Source organism: Tauraco erythrolophus, chromosome 8, assembly GCF_009769465.1.
Source record: "Tauraco erythrolophus isolate bTauEry1 chromosome 8, bTauEry1.pri, whole genome shotgun sequence".
In the NCBI taxonomy this organism is placed as follows: Eukaryota; Metazoa; Chordata; class Aves; order Musophagiformes; family Musophagidae; genus Tauraco; species Tauraco erythrolophus.
Window position 1 is genome coordinate 1,267,537 of NC_141472.1, and position 23,579 is coordinate 1,291,115.

General features: G+C 45.5%; 1 protein-coding gene across 4 annotated transcripts in view; it reads left to right on the forward strand.

Moving 5' to 3' along the window:
- Positions 1 to 10,247: 10,247 nt before the first annotated feature.
- The window catches only part of UNC80 (unc-80 subunit of NALCN channel complex), a 127,165-nt gene continuing 113,833 nt past the window's right edge, over positions 10,248 to 23,579 (forward strand). For all 4 annotated transcript variants that reach the window (XM_086615558.1, XM_086615560.1, XM_086615559.1 and 1 more), the window contains exons 1-5: positions 10,248 to 10,339; positions 11,608 to 11,656; positions 17,946 to 18,102; positions 18,896 to 19,194; positions 21,794 to 21,917. In XM_086615558.1, the coding sequence (XP_086471684.1) occupies positions 10,248 to 10,339; positions 11,608 to 11,656; positions 17,946 to 18,102; positions 18,896 to 19,194; positions 21,794 to 21,917 (721 nt within the window). The remainder of the gene's footprint in view (positions 10,340 to 11,607; positions 11,657 to 17,945; positions 18,103 to 18,895; positions 19,195 to 21,793; positions 21,918 to 23,579) is intronic.

Sequence of the window (23,579 nt, forward strand, 5' to 3'; positions counted from 1 at the left end):
CCCTTTCCATCTGTTTGATACAGTATTATAGATATATATATTTCTCTGTGGCCATTTGTGATACGCCCTCCTCATATACTTGAATATTCTACTTCTTTATTCACAGTATCTGTGTCTCTTGCACCCTTTGGTGTTGCAATTTTAGGTATGTAAAAGTAGGTGTTAGCAGGGTTTTTTCCCTATTCATAAGAATACATTTTAAAAAGATGAAAATTTTAGCATGAAGTTGCTTTCTGTAACAACTAAAAGCCGTGACCCTGTTTTAGTGCCAGATGCAAGTCTCTTCTGTGATGCTAGAAAAAGGATTCCTTCCCTCTCTTTCTTCACCAAGGTATGATTTTTGTGGGGTCTGGACGTTTGGAAAAGGGTCTCCAAAGATGGCTGAGTTTGGATTCTGGATTTTTAAAAAATCCACAGTAGTTTGGTTCTGGCTTTTTTTTTCCTTTTTTTTTTTTTTTTTTTAAACTCCTGTAGTAACAGTGAATGTTAGATTTATTTATTTTTTTCTTTTGCTAAAGTTGAAACACGGAAAAAAGTATTAAGATGTTGTTTCCACTCCTTCAGTGATGTCTTATATATACGCTCAGACACTCAAATAACAACGATAAACGTCACAGAGATGCCTGTAAATTATAGTACGTGAATAAACAAAATGAGCTCCCTAGACTGGGTTGCCATAGCGATTCGTCAATATATAGGGCATCTTAAAATCTGAGCAAAGTGGGATTATATTGACTTAAAAAGTGTAAGAAAAAGCGTGCATAAAAGATAAAGGGCAGAGATATATAAAGGACCGATCTCCCGGAGTTACCTGCGAGAACTCCGACCCTCTTACGGACACCAAGGGAACACTGACGGTAACATGGTGGTGTTACTCATCAGCGTAATAATCTGCTGATACTATGTGTGCAGTAGACATTATGAAATGACCAGTTTACATTCTTGCAGACTCTTTGATCTTTTCCTTTTGAAATCTCTTCACTAAACTTTGCACTGTCAGTTGAGCTACACTTGATCTGTGTATTGGGTTAACATTGTGTGTTGGAAGCTTTTGATCTGTTCTTTTTCTTCTTAATTTCTATGTGTGCCTCTGTGTGTTGGGGTTTAAGCCGAAAAGACTCATAGAGGAGATGATTTTATGTCTGTGGAGAAGGATTCTAAAAATGAATAGCACAGGATTCCCCATCATTAAATTCAGGTAGTAAATGCACAGTTACTAGACAGTAAACACTGAGTGGACCAAAGGGGGATTTTGGCTAAGCGGTGCAAAGACAAAACAAAACGGTTGCATCTCTAAAACTTTTACTGAAGATGAACTCCTAGCAGCCCCACACACAACATTTCAGCTCTGCAAAAAGCTTTTTCACACTATAAAGTACCTAATACTGTTTGGAAGTCGGTTGTTTTATACAAAGGACTGTGAGTTTACAACCATGCTAAGTGCATCTGGAGGATTCTGATTTCTGCCTTGGATAAGTTAGACTTTTGCTTAGAGCAATCCTAAGAATTCACAGGGAAACAGTGTCAAGTGAGGTGCATTAAAAAAAAAGCCTCTTCCCATTTTTCCAGAAAAACAATAGACAGAGAAATCAACAAAACAAGATTTGTATCACATTGCTCTGATCATACTACCAATTAATATAAATTAGCCTTGCAGTGGGTTTTTTGGGGTTTTTTTTATGCCTTTTGCCAATGTGAGAGAGAGGCTATGGTACTACTGAACCTCAGCTGCTCTGAAGCTGAACACCAGCTAGTGAGAACAGTGTTAACCTGTGACTCAAGGGTTTTTATTCTGCTTTTAAAATTGGCATACTCTAGGAAATGAAGCTTAGTTTATCCACCTATGAGTCCAAAGTTAGCGTGGTGTAACACACCAAGTCATTTATTTCATGCGTTAAAATGAGCTTTCTTGTCTTGATTCAAGAAAAGACCTTTGTAATCGTAAACATCCTTCCATAGAAAGAATACTAGAACGCTGTGGAGTTAGATGAAAAGAAATCAAGAGTTTTGTGCTGTTCAATATTTAAAAAAAAAAAAAAAGTTATGTTACATGACTCTAGATGTTCACTGAAAAAGCTCATATTAATCTTAACTTCTCAAGAAGAGTGTTGGTTTTAAAAACAACCGTTTTGTAAATATGTAATGCCCACTAAAGAAGATAGAGCCAGCTTCCTGGAAACTGCATCCGTTGTGTTTCTTTTCCACAGGCATGTTGAGCCAGCAGGTTTGTTGGGTGCCTGAGACCCAACTCTGTAACAAAGCAGAGATAATTCAGAAAAAAGGAGTGGTGAAACCTTGTTTGGATAGCTAGGGGAGAGCCCCAAATTACTAATGCATTAAAGTTGTAGAGAAAAAAGAAAAAGTGCTTCTGCCTCACCTGCAGAGTTCTGTTTCTATGTAACCACAAGCAAAAAGAAATCGAAGTTGAGCAAACCTCTGTCCAGCAACAGTAAAGGAAAAACTAATACTGATGAGAGAAATTGCGTGCCCACGAGGGCCATGTGTACTTTCACTGTACAGCAGTAAATGGCGTTACCCACTCAACGCTCTGCTAAGGTGCAGTAGCAACCTCATCGTGACTGCTCACAAATCCACGTTTGCCTGCATACACGACCCGAAGGGAGTCGAAAGCAGCCCGTGTGGACTGCCACGTGTGAGCAGAAGTTTTTTTCCATGCTGGACTAAATACCGTTCGAAACCCAAGTACAAACGTCCCTTCGAAGGCAAATGCCTTGAGGAGTAGGTCACGTTTGCTGTGAAAACCAGCGCAGGTCCATTTCTAGCCTAGGTGTGTCGAGTTCACTCACTAGTCAGATTGCTAAAGCAACTCCCTCTGCGACTCCGGCAATTCCCACTGCAGGAAGGTAAATTACTTTCACACTTGGAGAAGTCAAGCGTACAAAAGCCACTTCAACTTTAGCAAAGAGAAAAAGCCAACAGATAAAACATGCTGTATGCTGGGGTGTCAAGGAATACAGTCTGCTGTTACAAACCTGTGTTTTTTCTGATACTTCTAGAGCCTGTTACCATAAAAGAGGCATTTCTTGAATGGCTGGTGGTAGGTAGTTCATGTTTTTCAATCCGATTTGCAATTGTATTTGTTGCTGTATAGTGATTGTTTTGCAAAATAAAATCGCTTGTCATCTAATGGATTGTGCCCGTTTCCACCGTTCGTGATGCAGCTTCTCCCGCACGGCGCCACCGCGCATCGCTGCCCTGCGGGGGGAAAGGCGGCGTGCGCCTGCCGGTCCTGCGCGGGCAGGAGAAGCCAGAGCGGATCAGGACGTGCTCCTCAGCTGCTCCCGGTTACTTCTTGCCAAAAGAATCCTTTTTTACGGCTGGCGTCCTCGGCTGCGTGCGGCTCTGCCCCTCGGGCCCCCGCCGGCAGGGCGGCTTCCGCCTGGCCCTGCGCTGAGCTCCCTCGGGCGGGGAGCACGGCCGGGGCCGCCCTGCGGCGCGGAGCGGGGCCCAGCTCTGGCGGGGGCTTGCTACGGCTTCGTGTCGCGGCTGCCGCCTTCCTCCTGCCGGGCCGCACCGCGCGGGAGCCGCCATTTCCTGTTCCGCAGCGCGTCCCTCGTCCGCGAAATGGCGGCCCCGCCCTGCCCGGCTCGCGCGGCCAATGGCTGCCTCGCTCCCGGCGCGCCGCGCGCGCTCCGGCGGGCTATAAATACCGCCCAGCGCACGTGCGGCCAGCCCCGCGCAGGGGGGAGCAGAGCTGACGGCCGCATGGTGCCGCCTCGCCCGCCCGGAGGGGCCCGGCCCGGCCTGGCCGGCAGCGGCGAAGGTAGAGCGCGATCGGGGCCGGTCCTGGTCCCTGGCGCCCGCCGGGGTCGCGTGGAGCTGCGGGCGATGAGCTCGTAGAGTTTTCCTGGGAACCCACGGGGAAACAGCCCGACGTTGGACATCTGCCGGAGGTAACGTGTTGTGCCGGGTGCGGCGGTGGGTGCTTAAGCCCTGCCCGAGCTCGGGCCGGAGCGGGAGCGCAGGCGGAGCGAGGAATCTTCCAGAAAGTGTCCGCGTGCCGGCCCGAGCCGCCTGCGTGCGCGCCAGGCGCGCGGGGCAGCAGGGCGGGCTCCGCCTCCCCCCCCCCCGGGGCCCTCTGCCCTCACACCGCCCCGGCGGGGGTCGGGCCTGCGCCGTGCGAGTGGAATGGCACCGGGGAGAGGAGAGCTTCAGGGTCAGCTGCTGCGCGAGCTCCGTGTTGTGCAGAGCTGGAGAGCAGCGGCGGGACTTGCCGGAAGAATCCTCTGCCCGTGGCCGGGAGCCTGAGCAGCAGGAGGGAGGTACCACGGAGCAGGCTGCCTGGAGTTTCCCAGCGCCTGGGCAAGCTATTTTCACATAATGCTGCGATATTCATAAATAAATGCAGCCAGACTACCTGGAGGAATAATTAAGTGCTGCTAATGATCCATTAGAAGCACTCTCCTAAGGGTGTTTAGGCACAAGGCAGAACTAATGTTTCATCTGCTAAAAGGAAAGGGATTAAGAAGTTGAGAACAAAAGGGTAAATCCCGGTTTCAGTATTCACAGCTAGAGCAGTGGCCGAGGACGGCTGGTAGGAATCTTTTTCCTCCCTTCGAAGTTAACGAAGAACAGGTGATGTTTGTACGATTGTTGTGTCTTGTTAGCAGCATGTGGTAGGTGATGAGTTTTGTGATTTGCTGCCAGATTGTGATGTTGGAGCACGGAGGTGAGTACAAGCTGTGAATAAAAGTCTTGGTTAACTGCAGTGTTACTGAAAGCCAGAGGAGCCCAGGAATCCTGCTTCAACGTTTGCTGGATGTACAGAGGATCTGTGCATCCTGTGCCCATCCCAGCTCCTGGGGTGTTCCTTGCATTGTACAAGAATGTGGTAGAAAAAACAGATGGGTGAGTCGGAGAAATGGATCAGATCAGAACGGCAGGCAGAAGGCTTTTGCCTAGAGGCGTGTGGCCGTGCAGAAGTCCCAGTTGCTGCTTTGCAGATGAAAGACAGTGTGGCCCTGATGGAGGGGCTCCCAAACCTGGCTTGTGTGAGCGAGCACCCTTGTTCTGGAAGGAGAAGCAGGTGGTGGAGGCACTTCTCAGCTCTCTTCCCAGCAATGGAGAGGAAGACATGTTTGGTAACTCAGTGGAACAAGAGATCCTCATTTTCTTCTCCATGAAGAAGGTGAAAAAGATGTTTGGGTGGGGCGAGGTTTGGGAGGAGGAGGTTTGTTGTCTTTTTTTCCCAAAAGGAAGTGAAAACTTTGCAGCTTCTACCAAAGCAGTCACGTCCCAGAGCTTGGAGAGTCCTGATCCAAGGGATGGTGTGATACCCTAACAGTGAAAGCTGGATTTTGGGTTTTTTTTTTTTCCCCAGCCTTGTCCAGAGACTCCCCTCTGTCATCTCTATGATTTTTGTTCCATCTGTCCCTGCCTTGTCTAGTTGGAGCATAACCTGTGCCTATTATGTATTTAATTGCAATTAATGAATTGTGAATAGGATATACTGCTTGAACATTATGCAAAGGCGATAACTCTTTCTCTGCAGAAATTGTGGAGGATCCGTGTTTCTGCTGTGTTTAGAAATAGGATTCTCAGATGCAGGAGTGCTATGCCACTCTTACTGGTTGCAGCTAAACGTGGCCCAAGGATTCAATATCCAAATGTCTATGGCATCTGATCCCACTAGACTACAGTCTGCTCCTGCCCAAAGTCATGTAGCAACAGCAGCAAACCTGGTAGTTTTAGGGGTTCAGTGCATGGTTTTAGAGACTCATTTGTCCTTGTTTCTGAACGCATAGTTGTGTTGTGTTTGAGCAGGCTGGCAAGAAGAGCAGTGAATGAGACTTCGGAAGAACCTTTTTGTGCTGAGTTTAAAAGCCCTTAAAGAAAGAGCTTTCCTAGGTGTCTTTAATTTTTACAAAACGCCTGGGAAGGAGAGAATCAAGCCTTTGTTTTAAACTCTGCTGCACTTATATGTTGTGTAGTTCATGATAGTGCAAAGGGGATGTGTGCACGCTGAAAGAGCAGCCTTGACCTGCTCTTTACACCACTGTAAGCAACAGTGTGTACCATTCTGCCAATGAAATAGCCCTCTGTGCGCTCTCTCTGCTGATGCTCCTGCTGTGTCCTAGTGTAGTTACTTAACAAGGTCCAAAGACTTCCTAGAAGGAGAAGTGGGGAAGTGAAGGAATAACTTTTGCTTCTGCCTGGCAGACCCATATGAGGAAGGGTAAAATGAGTGGCATCCATCAGTGCTGACTTTCTGTGACTGGTTGTCCCAAGGGAGAAAGGGTCTTCAGCATGGGTCTTCTCAGCCAAAGACAAAAGCCTGCTGGCAGCTTATGGAAGCCTGGGCTCTCAGGATTGTGCCAAACAATTGTCTTTGTTCTCTGCTCTGGGATGTACCGTTAGGAGCTGTTCACAGCTTTGCTCTTGGAGAGGCTGCTGTGCAACAGAATGGCTCAAGGTACTCCTGTGAGTTTGGCTCTTTCTCTACAAAGAGAATAACAGATAAATTGAAGGTATGGATAGTTAGGAGTGCGTGTGGCAGGGATTGAGTCTGGGGACTTGGAAAGCATCAGCATGATAACAAGTGCAAGACAGTGAGGTTTAGAGTGGTTCCCTGCTCTGGGTGCCCCTGTGTAGAACAGGGGCTTCGTGGTCAAGTTCTGCTCGGTGTTCCTGCTCTGGCATGCTCCCAGCTTTGACTGCTTCTGGATCAAGACTGAATCCTGCTGTGATGAATGTATAAATGCAACTGTGTGATGAATAAAGCAGTGATCAAACAAACTCATGTGATTTGGGGGAATGTCAGACTGATGCTGCCTGTGGTAAGAGAATAAATGGGGAAAGAATGTCGTGGGCATCTTTTGTGGCCAAGCACTGGGGTGGGCTCGGAATTGCTGGAGTACAGCAGAACTAATGATGCCATCTCCGGTCTTCCCCACGCTTGCTTCCTGAAAGCAGTGACTGCTTGCACCAGTCTTGATCTTTTTGCGGACAGACTGACCTGTGTTCTGGCCATCTTGGCCAGCCCAAGATGCCAGTGTAGCCTACTGAATGGAGCACAGGTGAATTTTCAGGACACCTTGCTGTTGTCCTCTTATAATGACCTCCTGAAGAGTTTGCTTGCTTCCTCTCCACCCCTGCTGTAAGGGAAAGCAGAGGGACTGATTTGGAGGATTTTCTCTGCAGCGCCTGCTGCAGTGTAAGTATTTAGGTACAGTCAAATGCTGACTGCAAATCTGAAAGCCTCTGCTGCAAGCAGAAGTTCAACATAGAGATAAGTAAAATCTTCCGGGCTGTAAATTCCTTCTCTTACGCATGCAATTCCCAAGTCACAAGCTGTTCTGCTTACATAGGTACAGATAGGTCACTGCAGCTTTGTGTGCTCTTTGTGGTGGGAGTGTGTGCCTGTTGTCTCCAAAACAAGGCAAGAACAAAATTGAGCTCCAGCCGCTGTCAGGCTGATATAAATAAACCACCTTTGCCACCTCCCAGGTTTAGGGCTGGCCTGGCCGCATTGGAGAACCTGCGCCTTCGTGACCACAGTTGTCAGAACAGTGCTGGCTGTTGCTGGTCTTTTCTTTGCTGTCTGATTTGGTTTGCATCAGAAGCTCCGTAACTTCAAACCTCTGTACAAACAGAGGGATTTAGACGTCTTTTACGGCTGCATGTTGTTGGAGAGTGATATTCTGGACTCCAAATGGTGAGCTGGACTAGCACTGCCATTTGCAGTTATGTTTTCGGTTACTACAGAGGAGTAGCTGTGCAGTTTCCTCCTCAGCTGGGCTACCTGGGCTCCACTTGCCAGTGGCTGTGTGACAAGGCACAGTGCTGGCTGGGCACAGAGTAAGGAAAATAATACTGTACTTCAAAAAGCTGTTTGTTTCTCCTAAGGAGTCCTTCAGTATTATAATTAGAATGCCTGATGGTGCTAATTTTGAGGGTGAGACTATAAGACACTTAAAACATCATCCACATAAACTGTCCCTGGCTGAGGGTTAGTGATCCTCTTAGCTGTGGTGAACCTACAAGTTCTAGTTATTCACGTTGTGAATGTCCACAGGAAGACTCTGACCTTGCACTTTTTGAGGCCTTTACAGATCAATCCAGTTAACTTTTTTTGTTTAATTGCAAATAGCATTAAAACTTTCTTTAGTCCTCGTACTTTTCTTGAAGAGTGATTCTGCTGCTTGATAGTTACTAAAACTCTGGATAAAATGAGACTTCAGATTTGTTGCTAACTGAGGTTGTGCTTTGTTCAACTGTTTCCTAACACGTTACAGGACTGGCAAAAGCAATTATTTAAAAATAAGTTTGTCACTCCTACTGCGTTGTGTTTCACTTTAAGAGGCATTCTGGCAGGAATTAAAACTCAAATTTGCCTTCCAAACAAGACGACTTTTTATACAAGTCCTGGATCCATTAAGGGGACATGGAGTAGGGAAACTTGTTTAATACACACCTTGCATTTAGAATTTGTTATAACTATCTTCTCTGTAGTTAGTTCTCATATTTTAGAAATCAAGATTTTTTTTTTCCCTGTCTGACTTCACTTAATTGAAGGAAGGAAATAGTAATTGAAGGAAAGAAATAGTAATTAAAAACTTTCCTCTCTGAGCAAGCTAATCCTGTGAATAAAAAGGCCTTACTTCTGTGCACCAGTAGAAAAAGTTACTGCTAGCAAAAAAACAACTAAACAAGACAAACAAAACCAACTAGTTTAGTATTTTATCACTCAGATTAGTGATTTTAATTATTTAAAACTTCTTGGTTGTAAACGTATTTCTCAGGTTTTATTTAACGGATTACCTTCTAATTATCTGCCTTAATACTCCTTTTGTGCCAGAGGCAGACTGTAGCAAAATGAAGACCACCTAGGGTCCTGTTCTCCGGGAGTGGAGATCAAGACCAGCCTGAGTCCCTGCAAGGAAGCGTTGAGTTGGACCCCAGAAAAAACTTTATCCAAGTGGGAGTAAATGCAGATTATCAGAGTAGTGGCACTGGGTTTTCAGCGAGCCTGTTTCTCCAAGTGTCCATAAGGAAGGAGATAGGTGGTGTGGGTCAGTTCAGCTCCTATTCCAGGCCAGAATGACTTTTGTGAGTTTTTAAGTGCCTAATATTAAGTAGGAATATTGAAAGACAGAAATATGGTCTTGGCTTGTTGGAGCATCTTGCTTTAAACTTGCAATCTTCTAATATAAGCAATGGAATATCACAATTATTTTTTTTGTGAAAAATTAACTGATAAGGGTGGACTTGCATTACTCTTTCATTTTATTCTATTAATTATTTGTAGTGGTAGACTGTCTTCTGATATGCTTAGATGTGTAAGGAGAGCTAACCTAACAGTGACTGGGAAATATTTCCAGCAACCCTGACTCACAGATACCTTTGTATTAGTCGGACCAGCCCGCTGCCTAGTTGGAAGCACCAGTAAACCTGCTTTGGCGCTCGCCGCCCTCCGCCTCTGTTTGTCTCAACTCTTTCTGTGTAGGAAAACCCCATGGAATAACTGCCTCAAGCTTGCCCTGCTCCTGCCGCCAGCCTTCGCCGCCAGAGAGGGTCACTGCTCGCTTCCCTTCCCTCTCTCCCCGTTGTCCAGCCTCACTCCGCGCGGCACCGGAGCTCCGAGGGCTCCTGCCGTGTAGACCCGAGCGGGCGAACTTGGCCTTACACACCACGACGAGCTCCCCAGCGCCTCCAAAAGCCAGTTCCGCTCCTCTGCGGTCGGGGGGGGCTTGCTCGGACCATCCGACGGGCAGGAGCCGCCCGTTCGCCCTGTCCCTGCCGCGGGCGGGCGGCGCGGTGCGGGGAAGGAGACGCCGTCCCGGCCGCGCCGGCTCTCGGCCTCCTCTCGCTGCGGGTCGCCGCCGCGGCGAAAGTTTCCCCGCGGTGCCCGCCGAGCCGCAGGGGGGGCGAGGCCGCGGCAGCCCCGCGGCTCCGGGCCCGGCGCCCCTCGGCGGGGGCGCGGCGCGGGGCGGGGCCGCCCCCCCCGCCCCGTCCCCGCCCGCCCGGCGCGGGAGCTGTCCACAGAGGGAGGTGCTGAAGGCAGGCAGGCAGCCGGGGGACGCGGACATCTTCGCTCCCCTCCTTCCCTCCCTGCCTTCTGCAGCCATTTTGCACCGGCGGAGCGGGAGGGGAGGGGTGGGGGGGGGGGGCTGCAGAGGAAGAAGGGAAGGGGGTAAGGAGTTACGGAGAGCAAAGAGGCGGCCGTGGGAGATCCCGGCTGGTAGGTCTGCCAAGACGGGCTCACAGCGGCAGCTGTCATCAGCATCATGGTGAAAAGGAAAAGCTCAGAGGGCCAGGAGCAGGAGAGCGGCCGTGGCATCCCCCTCCCCATCCAGACCTTCCTGTGGAGGCAAACCAGGTGAGAGCAGCAAGCCCTGGGTACTTGGGATACAGCTGCAACAGGGCGGGGGGGTGTGGGGGGGGCTGCTGCCAGATGCTGCCCAGTGGCAGGGAGGAAGCGGTTACTGCAGCTGCGGCATGAAAGCGTGAAACAAGCTGCTCGTTTGCACTCAGTATAGAGCAATTTGTGTGTATTGGGGATGGGGGAAGGACTGCAGGCAGATGAACCTAGTGGCAGTCCCAGGCAGCTTCTTGATTTGACTTTAAAACACCCGTGTGTGTGTGTTTCCTTTTCTATGCACCTTTCGTCTCCTCCCTCTCCTGTTCCCCCCACCCCTTCCCCTTCTAAGAGGACTCCTGAAGCTCTGGTACCAGCAGCAGCATCCCTCAGTGCTGCAGCAGACTTGCAGGTTTGCTCGTGTCTCTATTTGCAGCCGTTCTGGAAGTGTAATCTATGCTCTGAGAGAGAGGTCAGCATGCAAACAGACACGTCAAAGCCTCACCTTATTTCATTGGGTTGGAGAGTAATGATGTGTGAGGGGCAGGCTGAATGTATGGCTGGGGCTTTATGTTCCTCGCGAATCCTGTCCGTTTCCTGTCTTAACAGAATTCTCGACTGAAAACATTGCAGGGGCTGTGGGAGGAGGTTGGAAGATTTGAAGGTTGTGGCTCTGATTTAAGGCCTCAGTTGCAAAATCATTTTAGTCCACAGTTTCTGTGTCCTTCAAAAAAAAATCTGTAATAAGGTGACCTGATTTATTTTATTTTTTTAAATAGTTAACTCTGATCCTGTTCTAGAGGGGAAGGACAGCAGAGGGTAGATGTTCTCTACATACAGGGTTCAGGCCTGCATTTCATCATCAGCCTTCCACATCAGCAGTTGTGGAGGAAAACACTTCATCCAAAACTGGCAAATGGATCTCGGGCTTAAAATAGAGGCAAGGCAAAGTTCAGTAGTACTTAGCACATTTTAAACACAATATATTGAAAATCTTTCACTGAGATAAAATGTCTGAAAACTGTCTGACGGAAGATCTTGTCCATGGGGAACGGGACTTTTCTTGAGGGTGGAGTAACTACCTGTTGGTATATCAGTCTTGAAAACTTTACAGCGTTTTGTCAGATGTCCTCAACAGGTATCTGAACATTGTTTGGCCTTATGTCTTCCTTTACATTAAGTTTCTCAGCCTTTTGCCAGCCTTCTGACACGAGAAAAGTGCTAAAATAACTAAGCAAAATCCACACCTGAAGTACTGGCTCTCTAACGCTTTTTCTCCCTTTCTTCAGCGCGTTTTTAAGACCTAAACTGGGGAAACAATATGAAGCTTCCTGTGTGGTATGTACAGGTTTCTCTTTTTCAACTCTTACTAGTAACTAACTTTTCGTGCAACTTGATCTGACTATGGTGGCTGATCAGCAAGTTTCACGTCTTACACCAGGAGTGGATTTAGTCCATTCAGCTTAATTTTGTACTTTTGTCACACGAAGGATCTGAAACCTTTTCCCATCTAGAGACTTTGGATATCGTGTGCATCTTTAGACACGACAAAAATATATTGATTTGAATATTAGTAATTAAACTAATTAGTTATTAAATAAAGTAAATAATGGTATGGGCAAACTGAGTTATGACAATCTGTGTCTAAACTTAAGGTTCGTCGTGCATATGTGCTTTCAGATGAGTGATATAACTTCAGATTGCGATTACTGGAGTTTTGTCAGACTTAAAATATTGACAATCTGAACATTGCTAATAGGCTTTAAACAATACTTTTACCATTGCGCAAGGTGAAAATGTCTCCTCTACTGGAAAACAGAGGGAACATGTCTTAGCAGCATAATTAAAGAGAGGTTATTATGCAGATACTAATAACTCTCATTTCTAACTGTGTTTTGAATGAAATCTCCATCTACTGTCTAAAGGGTGGAGGAAGGGAAGGCATGCAGCAAGTTCAAATAAGATGGATACCTAGGGAATTTCAGAATTCCTTGAACTGTTGTGGATCTTTGGATGACTTAAAGCACACTAAGCAGTTGCAGCCAAACTTGACAGACTGGAAAAACTTGGTCTGGACATGTATCTTAATAGTTTAAAGTACTTAGGTCTCTCTGCAGCAATTTTCTGACTTCCTTTTCACAAGACATTAAGCTGGAGAAGGACTAGCTGCTGCTGACTAATTTTCTTCTGAGAAATCCATAAATTTTTCAGGGTTGTTGCTAGATACCAAATACTGATAGAGGACTACTGGCTTAGTGTGTTGATGGGTAAAATGTATTGGAATTCTGGCACATGGAGCAAAAAGCATCATCGCTGGTTTACACCATTGACAGCTCCTGGTTGTTCAGAGGCTAGAAAATGGAGCTCGTTGCCTTATGTCCTTTACCAGAAGCCTCAGCAGTGCGCAGGTGCCATGCCTTGAAGCACCTCTAATCTGAGGTGCTAATGTCTGTTACTGTTGGGTAGAGGGACACAGCTTCCTTTTCTGTGCGTTCTCCATGATGTAGATGGCTGGCTGTGACTTCCTTGTGCTTCATGCTGTGCTGTTGGCATCAGGCTTCCTCTATGTTCCCCAGGCTGATTCTGAAGCACCTTTCTTCTATGAGCACATATCAGAATTTACTAAATGTGTACAAAAAAAACCCCACAAACAAACCCACAATCCAAACAAATAGAGAAAAACACAAACAAAAAACCACAAACAAACAAAAAAACCAACAACCAACCAAACCAACTGCAAGACAACAGAAATCACACGCTTCAGCCAAGGGAAAGAGAGCTCTGGAAAAATGCATTTCATGAAGATCCAATCCATTTCCACCCCTTGCATGAGTGAGAACTGGATTCTTCTCCAATTCTTAACATAATCATTAAATTATTGTAGAAAGCTTTCAAAGGTAGGGCTTAGTTTTGAGCAGTTGATGGGATACAGCCTGAGCTGCTGCGCCTGCCACCTTCTTTTGCTCATCAGTTTCGTATCCCTGCCGATGCACAGGGATGTCTGCCCACATCGACACCTTGTGCGTTATCCGGCGGGGAAGCAGAGTGCTGCGTGCACGCGTGAGACAGTTTCTGGAACTTGACAGGTATTTGACTTGTCTTCTGAAACGTCACGCTGACTATCTAACAGTGCTGTATTGACTAGTGTGCCTAAAAATACTGTGCACCTGTTATATGATCTGTGCTTTTAAAATTCTTTAGCCAGAATTGTTCTAGGCATGTCTATAGGCTGTCTGACAACGCATACGACACAACATTGTGCAGTGTTCTATTATTATTCTTGGCTCTAAACTTGCTGCAGTGGAACTTGCTGCATATTGTGCGTTGGGGAAGCAGGTGCTGGAGGCCTAGATTCAGTGAGTACAGCATCTCGTCTGCAGGAGCAGATTGCGTTGCTGCTTTGAGCTTTGCTTTACACTTTAACATTTGAGGAAAAACTGGCCCGTTCGTAGCCTTGTTTTCCCTACCTGAACAGTCACACTGACTTCAACTGGTCTGTGAATAATAGCCTTTAATCTGAAGATAAATACATAGCCCCCCAGCATTGTCTTACACTGTCTAAATGCTCTGGTGGCTCAGGATGGGTTTAATGTTCTTCCTGCTCCCTGTTCTGAAGTTGTTCTGCCCTGATGCAATGTCATTCCTAATGCGCGTGAGTCAAAGCTGTAAATGAGCTCACAGGGATGTATGTCAGTGCCATACAAATGCATTTTTTTGGGGTGAGTGTAAGGGACTCGAGGACATACGCGTTAAAATCTTTTACCTTGGATTACATTGAGCATAGAAGATCCCAAATGTCCTGTGGAGGATCCTGCAGATTCAGTTTAGCTTTTTTCTATTTTTTTAACTTGTTTTTGCAAATGTAGTAATATGTTTGGTTGTTATGAATGATTAAAAGATAGATATGGAACAAGTTTAAAAAGAGGCCACCTGGTTCAAGAAGCACTGATAGTTTCTCTGTCTCTGCCAGGGTCCTACTGTAGGTGCACTAGGCTAGGCACTGGGTCCTGCTGCAGGTGCACTAGGCTAGGCACTGGGCCCTGCTCTTCTATCTTACTGCTTTGTTTTTTTCTTCCCAAGTGAGATCCTCTTGGGCTTTTTCCCTGGAGGAGACCTGCAGCTCATCTGGCGCTCCTGAAAGGATGGGACGTGATGCTGAGCTTCCCAAGGTCCTGGCTGTGCAGTGGGGATCAGGGGCCTGGCTGAGCCCTTGCTGCCTTAGGCAGCTCACTGCAGGTACAGCTCCCCTGGGTGTAGAGCAGGGGAAGTTCATGACTCAAGCAGAGCTGTGTAGGAGACCACGGCACAGCCCAGCCAGGATCTGCTCTGTCCTGCACTGCTTGGCTAGGCTTCTTGGGGCAGCTGCCTGTTCCCGTTCCAACAGCGAAGTGACATGCAGGCTGACCCTGGTCACATAATATCTGACAGTCATTTCAGTTCCTGGTGGTAAAAGGGGAACAGCAGCAGTGGGAAGGCAGCCAGACAAGACTGACCGCCAGTCCCTCTGAAAACAGATGGCATCACCAGGCCAAAAGGAAAATGCTTGTGTAAGTGGCCCTGAGGGAGCTGAGCACACGCCACACACAGAGCCCTGCTGAAAGGGGCTGCCCTTTCTCCAGCCGAGGTGTAACGCTAACTTCCCTCACTCCCACCTTGGCACATGTTCTGTGTCCTCCTTTGGCACGTGGGGTGCTGCAGGCACAGGCAAGCCTGCTGTAAGTAGGTAGCTGCTTTCTTGGCCAGCAGCAGCCCTGAGGCTGCAGCCCGTACCTGTAGCGTGACAATGGCTCTTTTCTGACCGACTTACAGGGAGCTGACTTCAGACGTTCTCGTTCAGCCTTCTCACCAAAGCATATCACTCCTCTTGGCTGTAGCAGTGGTTGCTTGGTCCATGTGGGGTGAAAATGAGGCCTTTCATCTTAATGTCTGTATAGTCTGTGTATCAGGTGCTGAAAGTTAGAGCAGAGCCACAGCAGACCAAAAGGGAGGCTCTGCAGGAGCAAATGCCAAGCCAGGGGCTTCCATGTGGAACGGCTGGTGTAGGCAGAAGCTGCTGTGAGCTGGACCTCTGTGGAGAACTCCAGGCAAATCCCACAGGAACACTTGTCCAAAGAACTGCATGTTCTTGTTGGGCTGCTTATGGCAGTTATCAGTGTGGGGGTTGATGCCAGCTGGGTCCTGTGCTGACCGTAGATGCACAGTGGCAATTTTGTACCAGCCAGTGCCCGTAGCACACAGGGACACTCAGTGGTTTCCATAGGGCAACCTCTGCGTTAGCATTTTTCTGGCAACATACAGTACTTCTGTCTCAGATGCTTGTGGTCGCATATGCTGTTTTGGAAGATAATCTCTCATTGTGGTACGGAAATATATTTAGCTTCCTGCTCAGGCCAGGAAAGAACAGAGGAATCTGGTAGCTAACAGTGTAGGAAAAGCTTCATGTGGCTCAGAAACCCAAAATGTTGAGGTGAATACAAGCCTAATTTAAAGACATCATTGCGGACTCCTTGGCTTCCTCTTAAGTTTCTGAAGTATGCAGAATGTGGTCCAGAGGTTCCAGAAGGCAGCTGGTGGAGGACTTTCTCCTCAATGCCATTGAAGTACACCTGAATGAGACCTCGAATAGAAAGCCAGAAAGCAACAAGGTGTCTTCCATCAGGCTTCAGAATAGTGTTCTGCTCACAGTGATTTTTCTTTTTTCCCCTCCTGTTGCTCTGTAAACTGAATAGTGCCATCACTAGTGAAGTGGGATCTTATGGTTTGGCTTTTCTGTTGGAGGTGAGAAGATAATTTCTTTTGATAAGCCTAGGTCACTGGTGCTTGGCTGGCCTTCCAGTAGGTATGTAGTTTCTACCAGGTTAGTGAGCTGAATTAGCTGGAGCTACAAATAAGGAGTGGCACCCTGTGCCCTTTTGACAAAAATAAATAAAATCTTGTGTTTTTCACTGGCTCTTTTGGACTTTGTATTGTTTGTAACCATGCATTAACCCTGAACCTCTTGTCTTGCTTCTGGAGATTCTTTACTGCTTTGTTTCCGCTTTTTGTTAGGTAACCTCATCCGGTATAGTTCAAGACCTCTGTTGTCTTTATACTAACGTACTCTCGACTGCTGCTGTGGTTTGGTGACTTTGTAGTTCCTAAACGGAGCAGAATACTCCGACCTTGTGTACTTCGCTCCCCCGCCTGCCAAGGCTTTCTAAGCATTGGCCATCCCTTCGTGTGCCCCCAGTTCCTGAACTGATAGGAATGAATGACAGGAGACCGTTTCCCTTTGTAGACAATGTGGCGCCCAGCAGATCACTGCAAGGGTGATTTGAGGCACCCTTGCCTTGATAGACATGTTGTCTAATCCAGATTGCTGACCACCTAATCCATGGCACGTTATTTTTGACTAATCCCCAGGAAGCCAGTGGTTTTGTCCATATATGACAACTAATCCCCTCCAATTTCAGCCAGTACTGCATAAAGAAAGGCTATTGAGTTTTCTGACCTGTAGAACCTGTGGTTTCTAGTAGGTGTGCAATGTGACTTTCTACACACGTTTTTGGCAGCTCTGATGTTTATTGTATGTCCTCAGGTTTGATTTGTGTTGCTACAGGAGAGATAGGTTACAACTGCTGCCTTTTTGCTTTTCTTCTGTGTAATTAAGTTTATTCTTATTACTCTCCCAATTTTACAGGAAGAATCATCATGACTAGTGCTGAAAGATAAGCTTTATGAACCTGGAGTGAGGGCATTTGAAGCATCCCTTAGGTCATCGATGTCAACACTTACTTGTTTGCCCAGAGCCTGATAAAACTGGTGAAACAGCTTGTGAACAAATAGGTAGCCAGGAGGCTAAGCTGGTATATGGCAAGGACATGCATTATCAGTAGTGTATTCCATTGCTTTAGGAACTTCAGTGAAGGAATGGAACTGCTTTTGTGACCTTTAATGAGATCTTGTATCTGGTCAGAGGAAGAACTTATTAAAATGGTTGGAGCAACTAGCGATGAGGAGCTTCCTTAGGGATTTCAAAGGCAAGATAGTCTTATTTTATGTTGCTTGAGGTGGAAATAATGAACTTGCTGCAGCCATCAGCTCTTTTAAGTGTTCACAAAACCATTACGTCCTGGCTCGACAAAAAATTTTGTACACTGATGATTTTTTGTGGCAGGGCGTGAAAACGTTTCCTAAGGCCCATACACCTTTAATGGGTTGCTCTTTATGTTACACTAAACTGAAAGAGCATGTGTGTGTGAGAATATCCAGCTCCCAGCTCCACAAATACAGGCTTCATTAGCTCCTGTGACCTCCAACAGGATTACTGGCATGCCATATTAATGCCCTGCACAACTGTAAACCTGGCTTGATGTTGGCACTTACTAATATATGCATGATGCTTGCCTTAATTCTTTTTTTATTACAGAAAATATATTGAGTGGCCCATTCATTTCTTAGTCAAGTATGTCCATATGCCTGGTGAGCTTTAGCTGCAGTCTATGTCCTTCAGGAGCAATATTCTGAGGTGTGCTTGAGTTACATAATGAAAACTTGCAGATTATAGGTTTTTAAAAGAGAACGTTGTATGTACTAGAAGGTATGTGCAGAAATAGATGTGTCTTTTTTTCTTTGTTCTTACTTGTAGTCTTTTGAAAGAGTTTTAGTAGAGAACAAGCTGCATGGCCTTTCTCCAGCTCTCTCTGAAGCCATCCAGAGCATTTCTCGCTGGGAACTTGTCCAGGCTGCGCTCCCACACGTGCTGCACTGCACAGCAACATTGCTCTCCAACCGAAACAAGCTAGGTTAGTGCTCATGTGAGTTTACTTTTCCATTGCTGAAATTATCAGTCAAAATATGGCAGGCTGATGCTCAGGGGGGCCAACATATTCCAAATCCTAGAATCCCAGTTAGTTCATTCTGTGGATTGTCTGTCTTGATCTGTCCTCATTTGTAGCAGGGTAACCTGTGAGAGCTTCCCCAGTGAGGTTAATGGTCTGATGAGCTGAAGAGTCAAAGTAGTTCAATAATATTTTGCTAGTGATTTTCCAGGGATAATAGAACTAGTTTTAGCAAAAGCCTTACCACTCAGCAGGCATGAGTTTTTTTGAAGGAATACATGTTTCTTTCAAGGCGTAGTGCAGTGCCCAATTGCAGCAGGTACTTTTAATATCTTCAGTTCTTTTTTTTTAACTCCTTTTTATTCAGACTAATGAGTTTGATTCTCAGCAGGTAAGTCAATCAGACAATAAGGACAGGACTAGGTCCAGATCTCTACTTGTCTTTTACTGCCATTCAATAGAATCAGAGAAGACTGTCAAGCTGACATGTTTTAGGAGCACTCTATGTCCATGTGTTCAGTTGCCCTGCAACTGACATTTCAGGGACTGAGCTGCAAATGCTGTGAAGTAGATGGAGACTTGTGAATTAGGAGGTTTCAGACATAATGAAACAGAACACTGATGCTTTTAATGGTATAATTTTAATTTTCAAATGCTTATCAGGTCGTTGAATGCCCCATTTCCTGTGTGGCTGAAAGTCTCAACAGTACCATTAATGGAAACCCTGTGAGATACTGTGATGCGTTTTTCCATACAGGACATCAGGATAAGCTTGGAGTGGCTGAAACAAAGCTTCTTCACACTCTTCACTGGATGCTGCTGGAGGCCCCTCAGGACTGCAGCAATGACCGATTTGGAGGAGACAGAGGCTCTGGCTGGGGAGGGAGCAGTAGCGCTTTTATCCACCACGCTGAAAACCAGGGATCACCAGGACATCCCCGGCCCAGTGCCACGAATGATGATGAGGAGAATAACAGAAGGAAGTTCTTCCAGAACTCCATGGCCACAGTGGAGCTCTTTGTGTTCCTTTTTGCTCCCCTTGTCCACAGGATTAAAGTAAGTGGAACACTGATGGGGTACCTGGGTGGAGACACCTCTGAGCAGGAAAAGAATGATTCTGCCTTTGTGATTGTTAATTAATTCAGCCTACAGTGCACGCTGGGTGGCCACTGGAAATATTTTAACAAGCTGGCAGAATACCACTGCCATCAGGAAGAAAAACTTCCAGTGACATGAACAATCACCACAGCGTCAGGCAGGCACAAAGGGACATAAATCTGAAGGGAGCCAATTTTCATCCCTCGGGAATGTCAAAGATCTGTGGCCCTTGTGAAGTCTTTGGAATCCTGGAACCTGCAGAAAAGATTGCGAGCTTTGGCTTGCTCCACTGATTCTCAGCCATTGCTCAGAAGGGCTTTTCGAGCTTTTCAGGGATTCCACCATGGGGCTGCCACTGGGATTTGTTGTTGCCATTGCTAATCGTCTTGATGCTAATTACCAGGATTGTGTGATAGTGGTATAAGCATGGCAAAGGCAATTGAGCATTCCTTTTTTATGAAGTTGGAAGCAGGCTGCAGGCTTCCTGTCCGCCAAGGTGCCTCTGTTTATGCTGAGTGCATCAGTTTTGCAGGGTGGTGTGATGAGGAGACATTTTCTGCATGTTCTGACTCCTGCCTCTTGTCTTTAGTCTTTCTGGAGGGTGGCTGTTTAGCCTTTATGTTTCCAGCTAGGCCTTGGAAGAGAAACTGGCTCTGGAGAGTAGGTGCTTGGAAAAGGTCTATAAAGTCATGCAGTGATGGAGGCTGTTATCTGTTCTAATCCAGCCTAGTATGCTGCAACAGTTGAAGAAGATAAGAAAGTACAGGAGATAAAGGATAATCTTTTGGTTAAGGCAGGTGAAAGCAGTTCTGGAGGGCTAGATTCTTTCTCTACTTCTGCTACTGAGTTCCTGTGCAGTATTGCTCAATTTATTTAACACAAATTTTTCATACTTGTTTACTAGCTCCACGTTTTCTCTGTAAACTACTGGGGCATGACAGGAACAAATGCTGAATTCTTCCCAGTGCTACACACATAAATGTGAGCTGTCCTTTGAATAAATGAAATGAAACTGGAGATAGACCCTGGCTATTAGAGATTAGGTTTCCAATTTTTTTTATATTAATCTTTCTGGGATGTAGTTTCCCATTTACAGAATAGGGTTAGTAACAACATCTCAGGTTTACCTTGAAAATCTCTGAGATACTGTAGTGATGAACATTGAAAAGCCCATGAAAACATGCATGTTTGTCATCAAAGCAAAGCTCAAAAAAAGTGAGGTAAATGAGGCATGTAACTGGCTCAGTAAGTCAGCACTGTCTCCTCTGTGTTTCCCAGAGGTGGAGGTCTCGGGGGAAGAATACTATCTCATCAGACAACCAAAGTGATGCAGGTGCTCCAGGAAGGTGATACGTATTTGCCCAGGGAGACCTAGATGATGTAATTCCTAACTTCTGAGAGGATTTGTGTATTTAGCAATGTGTTCTTAGAGGCTTTTGGAGGGTGAGAGGGATGCATGTAATCCAGTAACTTAAAAACTATAGGTAAAAGTGTTGCCGTGTCACCAAAAGCTAGCAATGCAAAGCAAAAATGCAGCATATGTTACTACCACTTCCAAAGACTTGCTAGGTGCTTCTTGGTTAAAATAGTAATTAAAACCAAGCTTAGTGTATAACAAGGCTTGTGAGGTCGTTGTGATGAGATGGCACTAGGGGTTAGAAGGGCTGGATAGCCACAGTCAGCTACTGCCACTCCTTCAGCTCTATCTGCATCATCGATTTCAGCCGCTGAGGCATGTGGAGCTCTGTCAGCAGTAGACAGGGGCGCAGCTATAATTATGCTGCCAAAACTGCCGTTGCCATGTTTGTTTGCCTTATGGGCATAGCTGGACCATACCAACATCAGCATCTCCTAATGTAGATTTGCCCTTAGGTCAAGTGCGTGCATCCCTGCACCTTCATCCTGCTAAGATTTGCTTGCGTAAATCATTTACATGATTTCAGCTACTTGCATGTGTAAAACAAGGATGGCACAAGTGTGAGTAGTACCGGTGTCTCTGTGTTGACACAGCTCAGGTACTGCCAGTGCTAATAATAATAATGTTTTTGTACAGTGCTATTTCATGGTAATTTGTTAGGTTTCATGTTTCCTCAATTTCTAAGTAATGTTTTAATATTTAGTATTATTATTTTGGGGCCAGAAGTTCAAGTCTCAGAGTGTAAATCGTGAGGTTGAGACTGAATACTAAACGTGAAATGGGTATATATGGTCAGAAGGGATGCTTTCCGACACAGGAATGACCTTTTCTTTTGCAGCTTAATGTCCTGGAAAAAACAAGATTCATTAACTAGTATGGAAATTTCCTTTGGAAAAAGCCTCTTGTATATTTTTGTATTGAGATTTCCCTGATACTTGTAATAGCTGTACTTGAAATGTGTTAATGTCTGCTGAGTAGTGTCAGTGGCCCTTGGGTTAGCATGTACTAACTGCAGAACTGTGTATGGTATCACTTACTTCTTGTCAGATCTGTGAATCAGAGAAATGACAATCCTCTTAGACTGGGAACAACGTTCCTTTGTGTGAGCTTGTGTGATACAACCTCTGTTTGTCTTTCTAGGAGTCTGACCTGACATTTCGGTTGGCGAGTGGCCTTGTTATTTGGCAGCCTATGTGGGAACACAGGCAGCCTGAAGTTTCTGCCTTCAACGCCCTGGTAAAACCGATCAGGAACATTGTTACAGGTCTGTGACTTGGCTGTGGTGATGCTGGGAGACCTTTCCTTTGTTTGCTTGATGCTGCCTTACGTTTTGTAGCCATCATATTTGTAGGAGTATGTGAATCCTGCAGGAACTAGTCAAATCTTTGAGAGTAGTTTAAGGTTGTTTCCCCTCAGAGTCAACTGACATTTGCATAATAATTAAATAGGGGATGAGAGACAAATCACAATTAGGAAATGAGAAACTCTTCAGCAGAGTTATCATTTGTTCATTTCTTGTCAGCCTCCTATGTCTGTCTCATCATATCTTCCTTAGATGCTTAGAAGGGCAAAGGCAGCAGCCTGATGTGGGTGGAGAAGGCTTTCCCAGGCTGGCACTGGACAAAAATTAACAGCGAAGAGCACACAGTTGTCAGTGTAGGTTCTCCTCCTAGCTAATATTTGAATTTTGCCATGTTGCAAAATTAAACAAAGTCCTTTCAAGAGGCTCCAAGGAAGGCTGGGTTGTGAATTCACTTTTGCATACTGGAAGGGGTTGCTCCTGCTTTGTACTTCAGCCATTATGAGGCTGGAGTTGGGTACGTAGCCTTCCAAGCCTTTGTGTCTGGCCTAGTTCTAAAAAAACTTTTTTTCTTTTATGTCTTTAGACAATAGTTTTGCATAACTCTTCCAAGGTAGTGAATTGAAAGTGAGCTGGATGTATCGCTGTAGCATTGTTGCTCGTTCTCAAAAGCACAGAACTGTTATTTTCACAGTAGTGAAAATGTCGTTTGCTAAATCTGATTTTTCAGATGACAAGTCATTTTGGATGCCAGATCTTGTTCTGAAGGCTTTTGTAGGCCTCTGGGACAGAGATGAATTGAAAAGACTTTCAAATTATTTAAAACCATCTTTGACATCTAGCTCTTCCTCCCTCTGCTTCACCTTCTGGAATTAAAAAATAGGATTTCAGCCCTGGAAGTAACAAAAGGAATTAGTCTCAAGTTTTCTTTGACTTTTGGAATTTTTTCCATAGGTCTGCAGCATGGTCAGAAAATCCCTGAAGAATAACTTTAGTAGTAAAGTCTGAAATGCAAATACTCTTGTTATGTTTTGAAAACATTTTCAGTGTTTGGAAACAGAAATAGAAATTGGAATGAGGTTCTTGTATATCAAGGAAGATTCTGCTATCTCAGCATTGTTGTCTCAAATTGGGACAAAAAAGTTAAAATTACTTTAATTTGTTGTTTGAAAGAAAATTTAAAAAATCTACTGAAGAAGCTTAGCAATATTTGTTTGGAGTCAGTCTGATACTAAGTCGCATCCGAATAGTTTGCGATGTGACAGGATTTCAGGAATTGTCATCCTAGCCTTTGTGATGCCCTTGTTCTTCTTCAGTATCACTCATCAGACTTTCTGTATGATATTTGTGTGTTTCCTGAGATAAAAGCATTTGTCAAATTGGAAATCATAATCATTCTGAGAGGTGTAACCTAGAAAAGGAGCTGAAGAAATGTGAAAATAGGAGGAGCTCCAAAATAAAAGACACTAGTGTGCGCAGGAAAACACAATTTAATGCCAAATGGCTTTAGGATAAAATTTATATTTGAATTTAGTTTTAAAGAAATAGAGATTTTTAGTAGAAAATGTTGTTACCAACACAATTCAAAAATATGTGCAAAAATTAAAACAGTCTTTTTTTTTTTTT